Source organism: Archocentrus centrarchus, chromosome 16 (assembly GCF_007364275.1).
Source record: "Archocentrus centrarchus isolate MPI-CPG fArcCen1 chromosome 16, fArcCen1, whole genome shotgun sequence".
Lineage (NCBI taxonomy): Eukaryota > Metazoa > Chordata > Actinopteri > Cichliformes > Cichlidae > Archocentrus > Archocentrus centrarchus.
This window is the reverse complement of record NC_044361.1, coordinates 11,358,389-11,380,304: the sequence shown is the minus strand read 5'-3', so window position 1 is coordinate 11,380,304 and position 21,916 is coordinate 11,358,389. Positions and strand designations below refer to the sequence as shown.

General features: G+C 42.4%; 1 protein-coding gene and 1 long non-coding RNA gene across 2 annotated transcripts; one reads left to right on the top strand and one right to left on the bottom strand.

Moving 5' to 3' along the window:
* Positions 1-2,769: 2,769 nt before the first annotated feature.
* On the top strand, positions 2,770-4,984 carry tpbg (trophoblast glycoprotein). The gene is given in 6 exon segments (XM_030750272.1): positions 2,770-3,329; positions 3,332-3,430; positions 3,433-3,645; positions 3,648-3,727; positions 3,729-4,050; positions 4,053-4,984. Coding segments are annotated over 6 exon segments (1,116 nt in total). The 5' UTR covers positions 2,770-3,220; the 3' UTR covers positions 4,346-4,984.
* Positions 4,985-8,482: 3,498 nt separating this feature from the next.
* On the bottom strand, positions 8,483-21,597 carry LOC115794865 (uncharacterized). The gene is made up of 3 exons (XR_004021208.1): positions 21,568-21,597; positions 8,857-9,052; positions 8,483-8,602 (listed from the first exon to the last, which is right to left on the bottom strand). It is a non-coding gene; the product is annotated as an uncharacterized LOC115794865 (long non-coding RNA).
* Between the last annotated feature and the right edge of the window lie 319 nt (positions 21,598-21,916).

Genomic DNA, 21,916 nt, shown 5'->3' with positions numbered 1-21,916 from the left:
TAACGTTTTAAAACCATGCCTAATAACTGTTTCGTTCTTTCAACAGTGAATAAAAACTGTGATGGTCCACATTTGAGCATGCCACATTTAGTGTGGGTGTGAAAAGAAGATGGAAAATGTTTGTTGGTTCATTGTGTCAGTTACAGCAGTTAGATACTCAGAATCCAGGTTTCATGGAATTACAAAGATGATTGTCATATTGGCCAAAGCTAAGAACAGGAGATGGTCAAAGGAAGGTAAAGCTAGTATTACACTCAGAGCCACACTAGGGGCTGCTCCCAAACATGACATATTAATGAGCACACCCTCCCTCACCATTCAAGCATCAGAGCGTCCACATTTTTTCTTATGAATTTAGCTCAAACCACCAGACAGTGCCTCTACTACAAGGTCCCACTGATGTGCAATTACAACCAAACAGGTATGCCATAATTAATGAGGCTTTAAAACAGATTTACAAATTACACATTACGTTTCATACATGATCAACCATAACATTATGACCAGTGACTGGTGAAGCGGATAACACTGATGGTCTCTTCATCAAGGCACCGGTTAGTGGGTGGGATATATCAGGGAACAAGTGAACATTTTGTCCTCAAAGTTGATGTGTTAGAAGCAGGAAAAATGGGCAGCTTGAGGATTTGAGTGAGTTTGACAAGGACCGAACCTGGTCAGAGCATCTCCAAAACTGCAGCTCTTGTGCGGTGTTCCTGGGTTGTGGATGGCTAAGGCTCGCTGATGCACATGGGGAGTAAAGGCTGTGTATTCCGAGCCAACAGACAAAAAATTTGATGTTCGTTCTGATAGAGAAGTGTCAGAATACACACTGTATCGCAGTTTGTTGTGTATGGGGCTGCATGGCTGCAGATCAGTCAGGGTGCCCATGCTGACTACTGTCACCTGCTGAAAGCACCAACAATGGACATGTGAGCATCAGAACTGGACCACAGAGCAATGGAAGAAGGTGGCCTGACCTGATGAATCACATTTTTTTTTACATCACGTGGATGGTCTGGTACATGTGCATTGCTTACCTGGGGAATACCTGGTACAGGATGCACTATGGGAAGAAGTCAAGCTTAGCAGAGGTCATGTGATGCTTTGGGCAATGTTCTGCTGGGAAACCTTGGGTCCTGCCTTCCATGTGGATGTTACTTTGGCATGTATCACCTACCTAAGCACTATTGCAGACCATGTACACCATTTCATGGAAACAGTATTCCCCGATGGTTGTGGCCAAAAAGCAAAAATAGTTCAGGAATGGTTTTAGGAGCACCACAACGAGTTTGAGGTTTTGACATGGCCTCCAAAGATAGTTTTTTCATCCCTTCAGCTGTCTGAGCTCATCAAATGAGGTTTGGACTGAACTGCACTGATTATCAAACATTAAGGCAGGTCTTAAGATTAAGCTACTTTTACCCACAGGAATTCATCCAAATAACAAATCCATGCATTTAACCATGCTAAGTAACATTATCTGAAGATCTAATACTCCAAGAAATGCTCTCTGTAACTGAACTAGCAAGTGGTTATGATTCAGTGGAATAATGTTATGTAAAGTGGGACAAGGTACCTCATTAGACTTATTTTGTGGTTGTTCATTTGAGTAGGTTTTCAACAGCATACATACAGTGAAATCAAGGTTTAGAAGCTTCATATGTCAATTTAATTTGTGCCAGTAAAATTTTCCAGCTGAGTTTTTGTTGGTAAAGTGGGACATTTACTTTAGCATTAAGACTTATCATGAAAGCAAACTTCAAGACTGGGAGGAGACACAAACCCAGCATCAGGAGGTCACAAACTGGTGTACTCCTAGTGCTGGCCCCAAGCCTGAGTAAATGGGAGGGTTGGGTAAGGAAGGGCATCCATCCACTGTGGTGACCCTTTGAAATAAAAGAGCACCTGAAAGCACCTTTCATGAAAGCAAATGGATTCATATTCTGTTGCTTAGTATAAATTATAATTAATAAATGTAGTAAGGTCTAATAATCCTTTATCTTCCATCTTTTTCCTCTTGCAGCGTCACTTCCTCATTTACTAGTTAGACTCTGAAGTCTCGCTTCAGTTTCATATATGTATTATTAGAGATTTATTAATCTTATTTTGACAACTCATTCAATTCAAACACTTCAGTTATTCCTGAAGGGAAATCTAGTATATCAAAGGATCATGTAAAGTAGAAAAGTTATATAGTAACAGATTTAAGATAGAAGAAAACAGCTGAAGCATCCGTAAAATGAAAAAAATGCAAAACCCTTCCAGCCCCCATTCATAATCTCTTCACATCTTAATACTAATGGCAGTGCAGTGACTTGTCCTTTCTAATTTGTCACACTTAATCTAACAGACTGGTTTGCTTCTTTGAATCTGTTCTGAAAATTTCTTTAGACTATATATAATATTTTAGTATTTAGCAGAGAAATACTAACTCTGACATTCAGGAACAACGGTGGTTAAAACTGACCATTAACACTTCCACAATAAACTCAGGTCCCATTTTAATCTGAACCTAACATGAACATTCAGCCTTCTCCCATACATGTAACGGCACTAATAAGCTCCGAGTCAGTTTGTGAATACTTTTCAAGAGTTTCAGGTCATGTTCATGCAAAATAAATCACGTATAAGCGTCATCGTGACTGTAGAATTCAAATTGAAGCCTGAAGGAAACTTGTTTAAGTTTTCTGTTCACCCCCGTTTCCTTGAATAATGGTACGCTCCCCTCCTTGCACTCGTCTGTGCCGTGCTGCTGCGGTTGGTCTTTCCTCTGGACTCGCAGCGATTAGGAGAGCGGAATGCTGGAAGTACGTATGTAACGTATGGCACCTCTGGGAGAAGGAGAGGGTTGCCTGTTTGGAAATCAGTAGTCCGAGTAAGTAATTAGACTTAAAACGATTTGTTTGGATTTGCTCGTTTTGCCAAGAAAAAGGATCTTGTGCTTTTTTTTTCTCTGAGATTCGGAAGACAAAGAAGAGGATCGCGGAAGTTTGCCAGCTTCACTGAAATGTAGACTCATCCTAAATGAGGATGGTGGTGGCGGTAGTTATATGGAGTTGGAAGCGGGAGCATTTTTTCGAAAGGATAAACGCGGGGAAAGACTGCTGGGAAAACTTTCCTTTGTCCCCCGCAGAAGAACGAGGCAGCGGTCGGCCGCTTTGGGTCGTGTAAAGCGAACTCTTTACGCACGGTCTGCGCGCACTGATTTCCAAAATCCAAGATGCGCATGTTAAACACGTGCGAGTGTAACACGCAAGGGAGACTCCGAAAGTCCAGTGTTATGTTTGTACTTTTTCTCCTCGCGATCGTGCCGTCCGGTCGTGGCTGCCCGATAAATGCACGTGCTCCTCAGAAACTGTGAAATGCCAAAACAAGGACTTGGACGAGATTCCGCATTCCATACCAAATAACACTAAAATCCTATACGTCACAGGAACAAAATTTCCCGTCTTAACGTGAGCTCCTTCCAAACCGACCTGAAGCTATTAACACATCTCTATCTCAGTGGGAATGAGCTGGAGGATGTGGATGCGATGGCATTTGTCAGCTTGCCAAACCTCACGCAGCTGGACTTGAGCAACAACAGACTCCGGAGTTTAAATGAAAGTGCTTTCCCGGATGACAACAAACTGCAGCACTTGAAACTCGCAGGTCTTTTCACAATGGCTCCACCATAGATGTGCTTCTAAATTTCCTGCACAGTGGAAACCTCCTCCAGCTGACAGTCCTTGGACATGTCCAGCAATGACCTTGTGATTCTTCCGAGCAACATATTCACCAGCCTTCCCAGACTAGTCAACCTCAGCCTGCAGAACAACTCCATCATCGACATCCATAATGGGACTCTCAGAGCGCCCCCGCTGCGTGACCTTGACCTAAGGGACAACAGCCTGAAGGATCTGCCCAGCACCACGATGGCAGAGTTCAACCTCAAGCCTGGCCTCCGCATCCAGCTGGCAGGGAATCCCTGGCGCTGCAACTGCTTCATCGAAGACACGCTGATGTGGCTGAAAAACTCCTCTCAGGTCATCGACGTCCAGAATCTGACCTGCGCGGACCCGAGGACCTGAGACGCCGACCGCTCCTGCAGGTGGAGCCGTACCAGCTGAAGTGCTTAACAGATATGGAGAGTGTGCTGGGGACCTCTTATGTATTCCTGGGACTGGTGCTGGCCCTGATCGGCGTCATATTCCTGCTGGTGCTCTACCTGAACAGAAAGGGCATCAAGCGGTGGATGTACAACATCCGGGACGCTTGTAGGGACCACATGGAGGGGTATCATTACAGGTACGAGATAAACTCTGACCCACGTTTGGCCAACCTGAGCATCAATTCAGATGTGTGAGGGAGAATGGGACACCATCTGGGACCTTGCAGTGAGATTAAAAAAAAAAGACTTAATACTATTAAATTTGCATGAAAGTCTTCCTCCCTCCACTCCCCCCCCCCCCATGATATTACTTCAGACTTCACACCCGTCGTCGCTCCTTTTTACCCTTCCCATGACTTCCCATCAGCAACTGCCGCATGTCCCGTACCAGTACCTGGCAGCTGTGATGTTCAACAGCATTGTCTCTGTGTAACAGTGCATGGACAGTGAGTCATGGCAAAGGGTTTTTTTTTTTTTTTTTTTTTTTTTGAACAGTTGCAAAGAGTGATATGTTCTATTTTTACTTTCCCCTAAAGGATAAATGAATGGAGGAACTGACTTGTAGCTGAAAGAATATTTGTCAAAACACTTGCTGGTCATTGCATCCTTCTCATAATGCCTCCGCTGCAGAGCAATGTTACACTTGCTCGAGTCTGTGTTTAATACGTGAATATGTGTAATACAGTATGCCCCCCTTTTTTCTTTTCTCTTGAATGATTATAGTGCACACTGCATAGCTCTTTGGATTTGTTAGGTGGATGTGATTGCTCTTTTTTTTTTTTTTTTTTCTGTGATGATATTCAGCTGAATAAACGCCTCTGTGGATTGCTGGCATCTGTCTCGACTAAGGGCCTTTTAATTGTAAGACTGAGGAATGTGATCCCAAGGCCTGTGATGGAGTTCATGGGAACACACACACACACCACACACACACACGCATAATTCCCCGCCTCGGGAATGTATGCGTGTGTGTGATGAAGGAGTTCATGGGAACACACACACACACACACAACGCATACATTCCTGAGCGGGCCACAGCTCTGCTAAACCACATGACAAACACTAAATCTTGCTCCAGCTGTCAGCGAGTTCAGCAATGTGTGAAACGTTTGCACTTTTGCCACTTATAGTATCTCCAGGGTAGCAGTGTAAAGTCCTATTCTCATTAACAAGCAACTTTCTGCAGAAAGAAGTTCTGATGTTGAATAGAGGACAACGGCCTGAATTCAAATGAGCTATCCGTAGGTTTAGAGGTGATGAGAGTAGCCAACTGTTATCTCCTGTCCAATTTACTTCCCGCTGTGAATCTGATAAAGAACCACTGGCTCTGTTGCGAATTCCCCCCAAAATGAGCCTGCAGCCAGCAGGCACATTTCACCACTAACAGCCCTACCCGGCGTGTACTGTAAGCGTTTCAATGCGCTCCACCCGCAAAACCCCGGGAAAAAAACAGTGCATGTGTCACTCCATGGCACATGCAAATGAAGGCAAACCGAAGCAGAGATCCTCATGGGGGCACACGGAGGTTTTATGGAAATGAGCACAAGCGGCTTTGCTTTTCATGTACTCTGTTTTAGGGGAACTTGCATCCCTGGAAGTAAGTCATTAGTGCTTACACTCAACTGTCAATTGCTATTTTCCCGTGCCGTCCACTACAGTATGGCTTAACGATTAATGCGTGCTATCCGTTTGAAGGAGACACCATACCTGTTGCCGTATAGCAGCATAAATGAATGTTTGTTGTGTCTGCATGCAGGAATGACTGTGAACTTCCTTGGCCTTTTGAAAAAGCGTCTTGAGATAATCATCTTCCTGTTCCTCCGTCTCTAACAACTGTGCTCACATTGCCTACAGCTGCATGTAATTTCCAGTGCAACAGTGTGCCTCGTGCACAGATTTCCTTCACAGTTTGCCAGGCCTGTATCTCGCACATCTGTGTGTTTCAGGAGGGAGGAAAAAATTAGAGTTTTTGTCATCAGCGGCTGCTGACATAGTTGTGACTGTCTCTGAATGTGTCTGATTAAGCTTGTTGGATGCCAGAAAGGGAAGTCATGTGGAATCTGTGTGGTCTGTGCTCCGGTTGGTGTGGATGCTTTTGTGTGCATCCTGACAGACACAGCGGGGTTTAGCTGAAGTCCATCTTTAGCTTCACGCTTACCACCTGGAACTCTTTGTATCTGCGAGACATTTGCTCAAAAGCAACTTTGCCAGTTTTAGAGACGAGGAGAGTGCTTTTGTCTGTAATGTGCCACCTTTAGTGTGTATGGGTGTGTCCTCTAAATCCAAAGATTGCACCTTGATTTACGGCTTTCTGACGAACACTTCAGCACTGAAATTTTAGCCAGTTAACCCCACCACCACCACCACAGATTTGATATTGTTGTCGGACGATTTTGACAATGGATGGTCTCACTTCACACGCACACCATTATTCCCCAAAGCGAGGCTCCTTACTTTGTTATCCCATGAGGGGCGTACAGGTGCAGGCTGCTTACAGCCTAATGTTTCCACAGAGACCATCATTGAGCAGCTCTCCTCCTTGCACACATTCTGCAGATTCATATTAACAAGTGATTTTTGCCCGGCCACGCCTCAAGTTATGCTTGGCGGAGCAGGTGTAATTACAGTGAGAAAAAAAAAAAGAGAAGGGAGAGAATGTGTGGCTGAAGGGGAAGAAGAATATAATAGATGAGTGAGGGGAGGGCTCTCTTTTCTCTAAGCATGACGACACCGTCCCTGGCTCGCTGGAACCTTTGTGACTGTTAACTCTAGTCTCCGAGCAGGCTGGATGTCTAAATAGCCGGCCGCTGACTTATGGTGTCAACTAAGGTCCAGTGAGGAGGTGGTGTGTCTTGGGCAGCTCCCTGGACTCCCTCAGCAGTCTGTTTGGGCCGTCAGCTAAGCTCATTTGCAGACGGGAGCAGGACTGATGGTCCGTACTCGTTAGTAACAGATACTGTTACAGATACTGGCACCTGAGGCTCAGCTGTTACATGTGACCTCACTTGTTTCCTCTCGTATGAATACTTACCCACACAGAGGTTTCTAGTAAAACCTCTGTGCATGCATTATGGGTCACTTTTAAACTTATATTAAATCATTGTTATCGAACATTTTTTTAAGATATCTATAAGAAACTAGGCCTTGTTGTCATTTGCTGTGTGCAGATTGTAATGATGGTCAGCTGACAGCCTTATTAATGTACGCTTAATTATGTTCAATATGCTTAATCGCAATTACCCTGCCTTTTTATCCATTTACTTCCTACACCGATGCTGATATTTATGCCCAAAAAATGTTTATTCAAATGCAATTTCTTCTCTCTGTCCAGCTAAAATGAGGCTTTAGCAGTCTGAGTTACACAAATAAGATTAACCGCTTCCTCCCTAGAGACACCTTTTCTGGATTCAGGTTATATTTGTTAAAAAAAAAAAAAAATCTAGTCTCAGTGTTTGCTATTTAAGTGGGAGCAGGAGTTTAAGTGGGATTAATCACATACATTTGTAAAACTATAGAAAAAGTAGACCGATGACTGCAGGAAAGAGTCACTGGCAGAGGCTTTGACCCACAATTTAAAAATACAGAAATTATCTGTTAAGTCTCTGATAGCTCATCAAGTCTATGGAAACATTAAAAGTGAATGTTGCTACCCAGCTCTTGTAGAGCCCCACTTTCTTTGGCTAACACACAGCTGAAGCCTCATCTTAGCACCAGCAAGACACCCAGTATGATAGCTGATAATGCAGATCGAGGTTGCAGCTGATTATGTAACAGTTTGTCATGCTCTCTGTACTGCTCACAGGAGACTTTGTTCCCTGACTTCTGCTGTTAAGGTGGTGCATCCATCTAGACAACAGGCATACCTCCCAAGGGACAAACACTGTCTTCGGGATAAATTCGAGGAACAAAAGTGCCTCACTCGTTACTATCAGTCCCTCCCAAGCCATTCCCATAACCCTGGGTTGCCTCCTAGTGAGACACTGTGGTGAAAAGTTGCACTATATTTTAATTTTTTTATTTTACAGTCCATCCATCGATCCTTCCGTTTATCCTGTTCAGGGTCATGGATGGGGGACGCTGGAGCCTATCCCAGCTGTCATAGGGTGAGAATAACAAGAAAAATATCAGAAGGTCTGAAAATTGTCAGTATTTTGAGAACTGAATAATAAAACACCTGCAGTCAAAAAAACTCCTGACAGAATGCTTTCCCCATTATACTACCTACTACCCCCCCCCCCCCCCCCCCCCCCCCCCCCCCTCCACACACACACACACACAGATGCTGTTCACTGTTTGTTAAGCCACATTTAATATGCCAGTGCACTTTCCTAGTGTTGAGAGACAGGCTGGCAGGTTATCAGATTGCCAGAGTGCCGTAATTACATTCACCACGCCGCACTGGTCTGCTGCTCCGCAAACACCTGGCACGTTGCCCCAGCCGCTGACCTTTCCCTTAGTAAAAAAAAAAAAAAAAAATTCGGACTATGTAAATGGCAGTTGTTGATGTGTGTATGTATGTGTGTGTGTGTGTGGTGGTGGTGGTGGTGGGGCATACTTTGTAGATAAAGATTTTTAACAAAGTAACACAAGCTCCATAAATTGCCACCATTGATCCTCGTCCTTAAAGGTTACGTAGCGGCTTTTATGAGCTCTTTATGTGTATATTGGGCATTGGCGGGCCCGGACTATTTGTTATCTGCACCAACCGCTGCAGTCTCCTTCCCCACGAGATGCCTCGTCCTCCGCTAATGTGGATTTATGATGCCACACATGAGCCTGTTGTGGAAGCCGGCCTCCTGCTGAGCCACGCCAGGGATTGACGAACAAGCGCCTTCCTAAACGAAGACGGATCCGAGCTGACAGCACCGCGGCCCTTTGAGCAGGCGAAAGCATCTGCCGCATCTGCTTGAGGGACAGAAATGCAGAGATGAGTGAGATATCCAAACATAAAAAAGGCAGAACTCAATAGGATGCATGGAAAATGCACATTTGCAGTGACCTTTATGTGTAGATTTTCTGGGGTTATGTGACTTTTTTTTTAAAGAGTTGTTGCATAAGAGCATGATAATTGTAAAATGTTAATAATAATATGATCTATCCTGTGACCTTTCACTCTTTGGATGATAGATTTGATCTTCAGAAAGACTTAATAGAACATCAGAAATTCACTCTTAAAGACATCAGAAAAGACCAACTGTATGTGTAGAATGCACTGCAGATAAATACTTCATTTTAAAGCAATTTTTGTGGAAATTCAAATGTTCTGTCCTCTGGTCTGAAAAAAAAGGACTGCAGATAAATATGGTGACGATCCTCCTGTGGTTAAATCACAGCTGTGTTATTTCATATTTCAGTTTGATGAAGCTCAGTTCTTCTGATAACTCTACTACAGGATATCTTGACATAAAAATTCTTAACTCAACGTGGCGAGCGCGTCGGTGTTTACCTCTGCAGCTATGAAAACGGACTGATCCGCACACCAGATCGCTCCCATATAAAGATTTATTCAGCTGTGCGACTCTTCCTCACACTGCTGAAAATTACCTCTGTAGCTAACAATCTATCAGGCACACGTGGCTGATTCTTGTGTTGATTTCTCAGCGCTCAATAGCACGGCTGATCAATGGGCCGGTCTCAAAAGGAACCCTGTGTTTTTCCTTCAGTGTGTTTTCTCTGAACTCAGACTCAAGAGCTGCCTGATTCTTGCAATGTCATTAACTCAAAGGCAGCTTTTCCAACACTTTTTAAAACCACTAGAAGCTGATTTATGTATGGGCTCAACCAAGTGCCTGAAAATAACATGTTCAAGTGTTTTCACACAGATTTGTCTCTTTAAGTGGGCTTAAAGTGGACCTGTTAGGCAAATTTCAAGCTCCGTATTTTTATTGTAGGACTCTACAAGAGTAGCTTTGCATGATTCACAGTTCAAAATAACCCGTGTTTATCTTGCACTGAGCCTTGGTGGTGCTGCCCCTCTGTTCACCCACTGTCTGAAACAAGCCATTTTAGCTCCTCTCCCTTTAATACTACCCTCCCTTTAAGCCATTACCTGCCCCTCTCAAATAGGTTTCAGCAGAATGTGGGTACCCATGAGTCAAAGCATGAGAGCATAGATGAGTCTAAGGCAGAAAACAGTGAAGGGTGTATCCTTAGACACAAATAACATCAGTCAGAGCCAGGTCTGAAAATCTTGTTAGATTTATATAATCTATCATCACATTTTCCCAGTTAATTAAAAAAATAAAATAAATAAAAAATCACAAACCTTTCATATGAAGTGTCAAAAGAAGAGCTTCAGATCAGAGTGCTAATTTGCTGGATTGACATTATTGAAGTTTAATAATAATGAAAATGCAAATAGAGTAACAGTGCTCCTTCTGTCTCATTTAGCTGCACAAATATGATAGTATCCTGAATTTCTCTTTGATTCTCACCCAGAGACAACAATGAGGTAGAAATAAAGGGTGTTGCCATCTCTTCAGTAGTCTGGAAACCTGATCTGGACTGGGAAACACCCTCACACCCTTAGCCCTGAGCTCATGGAAACATGGTGCTCTACAGCCCACTTAAACAAACAGTGTGTTTAGACAGACTCACAATCAGAGCCTCACAGCTCCGAGTTGCTGCTGTGTCTCTGTTTACGATCCCCCTAACACAGATCGCTACCATTCATCACTTTTATACTTAACATGTGAAGCGGAGATTTTAGAACATGACGTGAAGCTGCATAAGCACAATCTTGGCAAATGATGTGTCATATAAATACGGTGATTTACAGAAATGCATGCTAGCTTCTTTTTTTTTGTGCTGTGATGTTTGACTTATTGTGGCTACAAATGGAATTAAACAACTGGCAGACGATTTAGTCATGTCTGAACTGAAGATTGTAAAAACTGAGTTTATTTTGAGTTTGAAGTGACAAGCATCATGTGCATCAGTGTAAAGATTAAAATAGATTTGGCATCAAATCGCTGCTTCAATGTGGGATTATTTACCTTTTCTAGCATTTGGTAACTTTCATCCCTGTGAGACATTTCAAGTGCGCTTCAGACAGTTTTTGTCATTATTTGACTACGAGGCTCAAATTTTTCTTTTCTTTTTTCAGAGGACTCTCAGGACTTCCTGTCAGAGACTGAAAAAGGTCAAAAGTCCATTCTTACCTTTTAAAGCTGCAGCTGGAAACTCTACAAGGTCCATTTAGAGCATTAAGGTGCTTTCAATCACACCACGCAATCGGCTTTTAAGCCAGGAGTTCTGATTTCTACACGGACACACTCCAACCATGGCGACATACACAAATGCAATTAGGTGGGGGGAGGAAAAAAAAAAGGATTAGAAGCACAGAATCTAAAGCAATAATTACCCTAATGTCCAAATAACCACAAACGTTTAGAGACACATTTTTGCTGTCTGGTAAAGTGGCTCTTATATAATCTGAGCTAAGTAGCACCTCAAAAAAAGAAATGAATCAGATTTAAAGAATAGAAGAGAAACACAGTCACCTCAGGTTTGGCTGGAAAGTCATCTTTCTGCTTCTGTGTTTGTGCAGTTTCCAATTTTGCTTTTGGGTGGGGGTGGTGTTGGTGGGGTGTACTGAGGAGAGCAAGAGTGGAAAACAAATGCGAGATATACTGTAGCCCAGAACTGTTTGTCATGCTGGGCTGAGCACGTTACACCTTAGGAGGTAAAAATGTAAAAAGGTTTTGATTGCATAGTGTGCGCATTTTCTCTGAGAAGGTGATCAATTACTAATCAACCAGAATGTCAACGCAAAGTTGCAAAGCGAAAACTTACAAAAGTTTTGCAAGAAGGAAGACAGATCTGCTGAGGGAAGCACTGAAACAATCTTTTGGATATATTTAATTCAGCCTGGTAGTCCTCCTGGTGGTTGTTTTGTGAGGCCACAAATTCAACACGGAACAATATTAAACACTTTGTAACGTGCTGTAGATCAGCGGAGGGTGTCACAATGAGTAATGACCTCAGCAGCGCAGTAGTAAGGCACTGGGAGCAGAGACAGCCAGAAGGAGCTTGATCACGCCATCCTGTACTGCTTTACAAGGTCGTGTGGTGCAAAACCCCCATTTAAAAACATGTAGTTTTTTTTTTCCTATCCAAATTAGAGTGCTCAGCAGGCCTTGAAGAATCAGTGTAACAAGGTCCACACAGAATATGAAAACTGTGTTCCTGCCATTAATCTGTTGGCACAAGAGGTGCTAAAGTGGATGCTGTGTCAACTCCTCCAGCTACAGCACTTAGAGAAGAAACAAGAATTTATGGTGCCTAAAATTATCTCCTTTCTCATGGCTTTTTACACACGGCAGCCACATCAGATAACTTGCACTTCCCTGCGTGTTTTATGTAAACTTGTTTTGAAAACACGTTCTCTTCTCGTGGTTGTTTTTTTTTTTTTTAATGATTATGTGAAAGCTGATCTTACGTGATATTTCTGCCTCCTGAGGTAAATCTTCACGAGGAGCGATGATAAAACATCACAAAAACATCATGGGGCAGTGAAACTGAGACATCAGCGTAACAGGAGGAGAACAGGTATGGTAGGAGATGACTGGATTATCACCTGCATTAAACTGTGTGCAATATAGAACATTGTTTTAGTGTGCCAAAAGTAAAAATGACTGTTTCTCTAGAGTTACATTTGGCCAAAAATGTAGTAAATCATAGATAGAGTGCATAAATAGAGAGACATTTTACATACATTACTCAGTTCTGACCATGTGATCAAATGTTATACTGACTTTATCCATCAGCCTGTAACAGTCGTAATTGTGATGTCTCTTTACGACAGTCTGGTCTTTTTGTGTAGATGATGTCACCAGTGTGCGCCCACCGCTCCTCAGTAGAGAGCGCGGGGAGATGTGTTTTGCAGACGGACATTTTGGATTGAGGCGGACCTTTTCCTTTTCCTTATTTTTTTTGTACCGTCATAGGTTGTATGAACACTGCTCGTTTTCATGTGTGTTTATGTAGCAGCCGTTCAACCGGGCTTCATAAGGTTGTGAAGATTACATTTATTAAAAGGGCAATACTGAAATTCTCAGTGCCCGTGTGCTTGTGCGTTTTTTTTGGCTGCCCGCCGCCTCCTCTTCACCACCGAACACAACCCAGACGTTACAAGCCACTACACATTCCTAACATCTTACGCTCTGCCTGGATGTGTTATCCTCTTCTTTTTACCTGTATGGGCGGTTGTCCTCTCTCCCTATACCTCTCTCTTTTCCTCACATATTTCCTGCAAGCACTTCACAGTAAAAGCCTCAAATGAAGGGTTTCTGTTAGCTGGCTTTTAATTTGAAAATCATAAAGGAAATGTTGAGCTATATAAACAACGCATTAACAGAATCAATCAAGATGCTTTAACTATGAAAGCCTGACCATTTTCATTTGCCTTTAGTGACTCTCTTGTATGGTGTGCACTTAGGATGGGATAGCATGTAATAGCTAATTAAATAATAATGCATGGCCACAACATCTAGGGTTCATTTTTGTGATCCCAGTAAACAAGCTCTGTAAGGTTATTCTCACCTATGAAAAAAACAGACATTTAAAGATGCTAATTTTTGGCCAAACTGGTGTCATTCAAACTGAACTTTTGTATGTAATGCGGTGCAGTTACAAAACTAACTTCTGGTCATGCAATAGCATCCCATGTCCATTCAGGAATATTTTTCCCATCCACATCACTATGAGGGTTCTGCAGAGTAATATCATGTAGATTAAAGTCTAGATTAAGGTAAATATGCTTATTTTTATAGCCAGTTGTCCACAAGAAAACATAATATATATGTTACTTTTACACACCATTTTGAAAATGTTACTAACAGTATTCAGCTCTAAGTTGGACTTTGTCAGTTTCAGTGAGCCACACCTTAACATTTCATACATGTGCATAATATCCAAGACTTCAAAGGAAGCCCTCTCTCAATGCACATGGAAATACTTACATTCACATTTCTCCTGTTACAATCTCTGCCCCCAGTTGTCAAGTGTGCCGTTCCGCCTCTTTGCGCTCCATCTTGTCATTTTTCTATTCTCTGTATGAAATGAGACGAGTCTCCGTGCCAGAAAAGTCTGGCAGCAGCTCTTGAGTATAATGAAACAGGCTTCAAATAGAGGCTCAGACAGCCCCCGCCCCACCCGACAGATGACATGCAGCATTCTTAAAGTGCTGTGTAACATGAGCTTCGTATGTAAGCATCAGATAGTACTTGACGATACCTCCATTACTATTCACAAGCCAACGCTTTGGGCAAATAAGATCTCTCCGGTTACCTTTCTGTACATGAGCCAATCTGAGATGAGAGGGATAGAAACTCAATTAGCTTTTGTAAAGTGCTGGTCACGCACGTACCAGCTCACATATTCCACACTATTTTCAGAGTATCACAGCTAGGTTACGACCTTTCTTACTTGTTTATTGTCGATATTTTGCATTTTGAGTTGAATTTCCAGTAACAGCAAAAAATGCTTCAATCACTGGAGTTTACAAAAAAGCACAGCTCAAGAAGGATTAATCCACCACTCTCTCACAAATCCCTTCAACAATGCAAGGATAAACACGAACAGAATTCTTGACTTGACAACTGGTCCTCCAGTTTGGACGTCACTGAGCGGGTAGTCTAAAGAGGCGTGAGTTCAGAAACTATAAAGGTATGTGATGAAGTCACGGCCTTCTTGGTCATCAGAATGGAGGAGCTAAGACCATTTCTCCTGATACTTTCTCCCTCCCCCCTTATCTTCTCTCCACTTCTATTTTCTCCTCGCCCCGCAGAGACACACTTTGTCAAAGATTCATTTATTTCAGATGAATCCTTATAAATCAGAAATATGCGGATTGCAGCCAAAGCAGACAAAGTACTGAAGTGTCTGTGGGGCATTGTTACACCACAAGTATCTCTTTGATTTGATGGAGAATATGTAAATTAATGAAATGGTAATTTTTTTTTTTTCCTCAGTTCCAATCCAGCCAGGTCACATTGAGTTTAAGATGTGACTTACAGTCATCTGATAAAGATCTCCTGGCTTTCTGAAAACCCACTTTGTCCCTTCAGTCTTTTATATTCGCAAGTAATGAGGCTACAATAAAAGCACGCTCGCTTACTGAAGTGTACTAATGCAATAATGTCACTTTCTTCTTCTTCTCCCAGGAATGTTCCCATTAAAATCTTGAAAAAAACTGTGACCTGGTAAAAAGAGCTGAGAACTGATAGCTGATAACTTATTGTTATTTATTTAACCAGGAAAATAATCAATACAGTTACTGCACAGACATATCCATCAGATTTTAAACATGTTCACTTTTTAACAAACTGATAAAAGTAGGTCACTGTTATAGCTGAAGGTATCTAATGCTGTTATATAAAGGTTGAATTTACTTCTTTTAGACCTAAATAACTCTGACACAGACCTTCATCAGTATGCTGCTTTTGCATGGAAGCACTACTTTGAAACTTCTTTACTTGATGCAGTAGATGCTGACAGAAAACATGAGGAGATTAAGGGAGGCAACCACTAAATCATCTTCCTTGTATGGATTTTATTTTATTTTTTGGAATTTTACCAGAATTTTCCCTTGATTTACAGCAGTATTTGCAAAGTTTTTACATATAAACCTAAATGTTAATTATAAACCTAACTGCTAAATATAAAAATTAAATTGTCAAATCTAAATTTGAATGTTAATAACTTAACATGAATATTGAATTCAAATTTAGCGACATGTTGCAGTTCATTTCAGCATGCTTCGATTTACAATCTGTGTCCCAAAGTTCACCTCATTCCCAAAGTGTTAGTAGCTGGTGATCATAACATTCAGCAGGAAATTAAATATTGTCATGAGACATGATGTGATGAGTCTTACTTCTGCATGCGACCCAAAAACACAGTTTAATGAGAGCTGGCCATAGCGAGGAGGTGAGAACAGTTCAAGGGAACTGAAGGCAACAATCATGGAGGCCAAGGGCAAATACAGGAGGAAGCTGGAGTGAAAACTCCAGAAAAAAAAACATGAGGGCGGTCTGGAATGGTATGAAGACCATCTCTAGTCTAATACCATCCAACAGCCACGGAATTGAAGCCTGCAACCACCAGCCACCCTTCCATCTCTCCATCCTTCTCCTCACAGTCCTTCAGCCCATTTCACACCTCCTCCCTTGGCTCCCAGGTTCACTGCACTTCCAGACTGTATCGGGGCACCTCCACTCCTCCCACTCCAGTCACCTTCACTCTTGACCAAATCAGGAGACAGCTGATGAGACTCCACTCAGGCTCCATTTACATGAGAACGTTTTCAGATGAAAATGGTAAAGTTTTGATGGGTTTTGGCCTGCCGTTTACACGAGAACGGCATGAAAACGATACTTTTTGAAAACGGGTCCTGTTTTTGAAACGCTCCAGTCTCCATTTCCATGTAAACGGGCAAAATCCCTAGTTTTTGAAAACGGGGGGCACTGGCACATGCACGCTACGGTTGCGACTCCTGTATCCACACTGCCAACTTGTGGCCTGGCAATGGGAACAACAGTGTTTTCAACATCTTGCGTTTCCGTGTAAACGGAGACCATTTCTGAACGTTTCTGTCTGAACGTGTTACTTTTTGAAAACAAAAACGGGAAAATGACACAGTTTCTACTGAAAACGTTCTTGTTTAAACAGGGCCTCGGGCAAGTCCGCAGGCCGTGATGGCTTAAGCCTCAGGGTTCTCAAAGCTTGTGGCCAACAGTTAAGTGGGATGAGCATGAATCTGTAATGGATCCCGTGCTGCGGAAGAGGTCGGGCCTCATGCCTATGCAGAAAAACATCATGGCCCAGTGGTCCTAAGGACTACAGACTCATTCTGGACAGGCCCATGATTAGCCCACTGATAGACCCCCTCCAGTTTGCCTACATGCTTGTGGGCGTGTCTACAACCTGGATAAGTCAGCGAGCACTATGAGTCGTGTTTTTTGACTTCTCCAGCGCCTTCAACACCATGGGGCCGGCTCTACTGGTATAAACTGACAGTTATGCAAGTGGATGCCTTTCTAGTGACCTCAATAGTTGACTGGCTGACTAGCAGACCAGTATGTGCACTTGTAGCACTGTGTGCCAGACAGTGTGGTCAGGAACACAGGTACCCTGCAGGAGACCGTCATCTCTCCCTTTCTCTTTACTCTATATACCACAGACTTCAGCTACTGCCACCTTCATCAGTTGTCTGATGTCTTTGCAGTAGTGGGATGTATCAGAGAGGATGATGAGAATGAGTACAGGGCTGTGGGGGACAACTTTGTTATGTGGTGCGAGCAAAACCATCTGTGGCTTAACATGGCAAAGACTAAGGAACTGGCTGCGGACACGAGGACAACCAAAACACTGGTGACCAAGCTGATGGACCAAAGCCGTCTCTATTTTAACATCTGCAGGACGATGCTCACAATGTTTTGAATCTGTGGTTGCCAGTGCCATCCTCTATCCTGTGGTCCACTGGGGCAGCAGACTGAGGATGGTGAATACCAACAGACAGTAAACTGAAGGTGGGTGTAGAGCTTGATTCTCTGACAGAGGTTTCAGAAAGGAGGATGCTGTCCAACTTACTGTCAGTATTGGACAATACTTCACACCCTCACCATCTAATGCCAAAGACTCATTCCACCATGATGCACCACAGAATGGCACAGGAAGTCATTCCTGCCTGTGGCCATCAAACTTTACAACTCCTCCTTATGATTTTCTACCCTTTACATTTCTATATTAATTGAGGGTCTGTAATAAAACAATTCTATTCTGATGATGAGTTTGTGCTGCATCTGCTGATAGCAAGATCAGTCCACTTCTTAAGCTTAAGTGGACCTCGTTAAAATCTTAAAACGTATGTATGCTATATGATAACATAATGATGGTATTTTAATAACTATGCAGCCATGTACACACCTTATAAAGCAACTTGAAAGTCAAGAACTGCAAACTGTGAGCTATTTACCTTCACAGACATCAGGTAAATTCCATCTTTAATTAGTGAGTGAGACAAGAAAGGTGTGGCTGTGTGTGTGTGTGTGTGTGTGCTCGCGCGTGCGTGTGTGTGTGAGGGGTACAAAGTCAAACAGACAGCTGTTGAGGAAAAATGAAACGCTTCTTCCTCACTGTTCCCATTAAGGGAGTTTTCAAACATTTTCCTTTCATCAGCAGTGATCCTGAACAAGGCTGGCAGGGTTGTGGGGAGGCCAAGGCCGCAGGCAATAACGCTGTGCTACACTGAGGTTACAAAGAGGAGTGTAAAATGTTAATGACAACAGATCGACTGGGCATGCACACACTCTGTAACCACATCATCCGCCCTATTGGCCAGTTAGTCAGCATCGTTAAGTAGGAGCTACACTTTCACCATGAGCATTGATGAAGATCTACACACAGCTCCCTATAAGCTCTGCAACCTTGTGACATAAGCCCAGTCCTCAAGGCCTGCTGCTCTCCTCCGCAGCGATTCTGAACTATGATGATGGGGCTGTTCAAGTGATAAAGGAGCTATTGGATAACAAGCACAGACAGGGGAAGATCAGAGGAAACGGGCTGCTGTAATAACATCCCCTGCTTGAGATGCTGACATCCCTGAAAGGCATCATTTAGTCGTGTGAAAACAACAGAGAGATGCATGGCTCACAGACAAAAGCTGCACATTAAGCTTGAGTTCAAACTGCTCTTTTGAAATGTTCCCAGGAATTAAACTCCAAAAGAGCTGATTATGGGTTCAACTTACTTTCCTCTACCAGGACGATATTTATACCAATTATCCAGACCAAAAGTTGTATAGTGTCACTCTTATATTACATTACACGCAAGAGACAGGTTCAAATGAATGAATATCTCGGTTTTAGTTAATCAAAAGCTGCCTAAAGAAGCTGTGTGATGTTGTTTCAATTGTGCTATACATGTGAAAGGCAAACTCTCATTTTCTTCTGTTTTCCCAACATAAGCACACTATGTATTTGTTCTCTGGCTGCTGCAAAAACACTGCTGAGCTACATGTAATTCTGTTTCTGAATATTCCTGCTTTGTTAATGCACTTTTCACACTAAACCTCCTTTGCAGACAGTCTTGCAGTCTTGGGCAGTTCCTTATGGTTGATTTAAATGTCATTATCTTTCAAGGACATCGAGACACACTGTTCAAACAAGTACAGCCATTCGATTCTTTATTCTCACCACAGCTAGATATATAAAAAGATGGATGCAGGCACTGTGACCTCAGCTACTGGTTTCTGAATCACCACGTTTTAAGCTTAATTTATACTTATGCAATGAAGAGCCTATGATGTAGCATACTTAAGTGGATGACACATACATTGCATGTCCTTGTAGGATTGAAAGTGTGCACTTTTGTATTGTAATTTATGTTAAATATCTGTAAGAGTCACGTACACATTGGGGTACTAGGTTTGACTCTTTTCTTGTCGCTAACTGCAGTACAATCATTCTCAGGATTTATACTTGTGCCTCACGTACCTCCATCTGCTCTGCAGCTTTATCCAGTGTCTCCAGTCGATTTGAAAAATAATGGCAGAAGAAGTAGCAGGCAATGGAAAAAAAAGACACCACTGAACAGGCCAATCACAGTAATTGCAGGCTGCGCTGATGCCACGTGTAGTTATATTTCTAGGGTGATGCGTGTCAAATTATAGTGTGCATTACAGCAGAGGGTTTCAGAAGGGTTATAACATGCCAACATGGATTTAACAAAGAAGTATAAATCTTGCATTAGCTGTGCCATCTCGGTTTTTCTTTTGAAGGCTGAAGTGGTCATTTTGGAGTGAATGAGTGTAGTGCCTGTTATCAGTTCAAGCTAACAAGCTTGGTTAGCAAGGTGCATCTACACCTGATAATTTGCGCTAACATAATAATAAAATACCAGAATTTTATGCACAGTGAAAATCCAAGCACAAAGTTTCCAGATAGTTTGTTCATATGATTAACCACAAGGCATAAAATTTGTCAGATAAATGCATTAAAAGTTCAGTTTAGTGTCTTACTCTCACTTAGGTGACAGCAAGAGTATAAAAGAAGGATGCAGCCACCATGTTACCCATTAGTTTTGGACTCTGCTTACTGAAGCCTTAGTGTTAATATTTTGGCCACCCCATGTTGGGCTTTTGGACCCCAAACGTTACCATATCTAGATGACAGGGTGAAGTGCTAAGTTATCAGCTCAGCTAAGGCTAGCAAGCTTGGTTAGCAAGCTGAATCCATAAATTGTATGGTTACAGTGCACACATTACCTATGTGCAAGAGGGGCAGCACAGTGAAACCATGTAGTACTACAAAACAGTAGTACAGCTTGGGGATTAAATATCAGTCATTTTGGATGATATCAGTGGTACCACAGCAGAGCTGGTAACATCATCTGGGTTATTTCCTTACAAAGGTCAGTCAGAGTTGCACAGAAGTGTTTCCACTGGCAGAATAGTGAATCTTATAACTACAGGTCTTTTAGAGATAAACCCCTTTCCATTAATCTTAGCACACCATTGTTTTCAATATTACTAGGTCTCGACCCTACTAAAACCGAGCTAGGTTTTGATCAAGATTAAGTAAATTAATTGTTTGTAATTGAATGCTGGAAAAATGAAAACATTTACTACACTAGTTCCACATGAATTGATTGTCCTTTTCTGCGTGATGTGGATAAGGAATGACATTCCTCCTACTTTCTCATCATGGTTTGATTTGTCAGTGTGCTAAAATGGACATTTTATGTGCAAAGGCCACAGTATGGTACTGCCAAGGGTGACAGTCAAATCTACTGTATGATAATTATAAAGCCATCACTGTTGAAAATGTCCCTGCTAACTGCTCCGGATAATAACGTGCACTCCAATTAAAGTAGATATAAAACTTCTCCCCCTCCCTCTTTCCTCTACAAAAATTACATTAAATGCTTTGTATCGTGGCCGTGATTCATTCACTGCACACGGCAGAGCACAGTACAACGCAGGTAGCCTTCAGCAAACTGAAGTGAATCATTTCTTAACTTGTTACAAAAGCTATTACAGTCGACACAATGCGTTGCAAGATCCCCAGCCAGAGGCACAGTGAGGACGGGGGCTCTCTTATAGATGAGAAGCAGCGGAGACAAGCAGGTCCAACATGCAGCTTTTTTTCTTTTTTTCTTTAAAAGAACAATGCAAGGATATGCTCCGTCCGCAAAGTGTGACAGGAATTGTTTTTTCCTGTCACACTGAGGAATTACTTGAAGGAAAAGAAAAAAATTCCTCGAGTGAAGCAACCTTCATTCTCAACATTACTAAAAACCTCTGAAAGCACTAGTTTATTGAAATCCCATATATCCCCTATGATTTGCACTGAGCTTCTATCACCACTCCAATGCTGAAAGAAGACAAAGTAAATGTAAAGAAATATTACACTCACCTTTTCTCTCTGGGTTGTACTAAAGTGTTGCAAGAGGAAAAAGGAAGGGACATTTTGACAGGAAGGAAATGAGACGATTCTCTCAACTTGTCAAAACCGTCCTCCCCTCCAACTCGGCAGGATAGCAAGGGTCTTTGTTCTGTCTCAGCAATAAACACTCCACTGAATAAAGGCTTCTGTCTAATGTAACAGGCTGCCTAGGGACACCTTCATGTGGAAGGTACTATAATTTGGGAGAGGTACCAGGAAATGGGACTCTCGTACCTCAAAACATCAATGCCTCAAGAGGCTCATAATGTGCACAGCCCTGGAACCATTCAGAAAACTGGACTCATCAAGCTGAATCCCA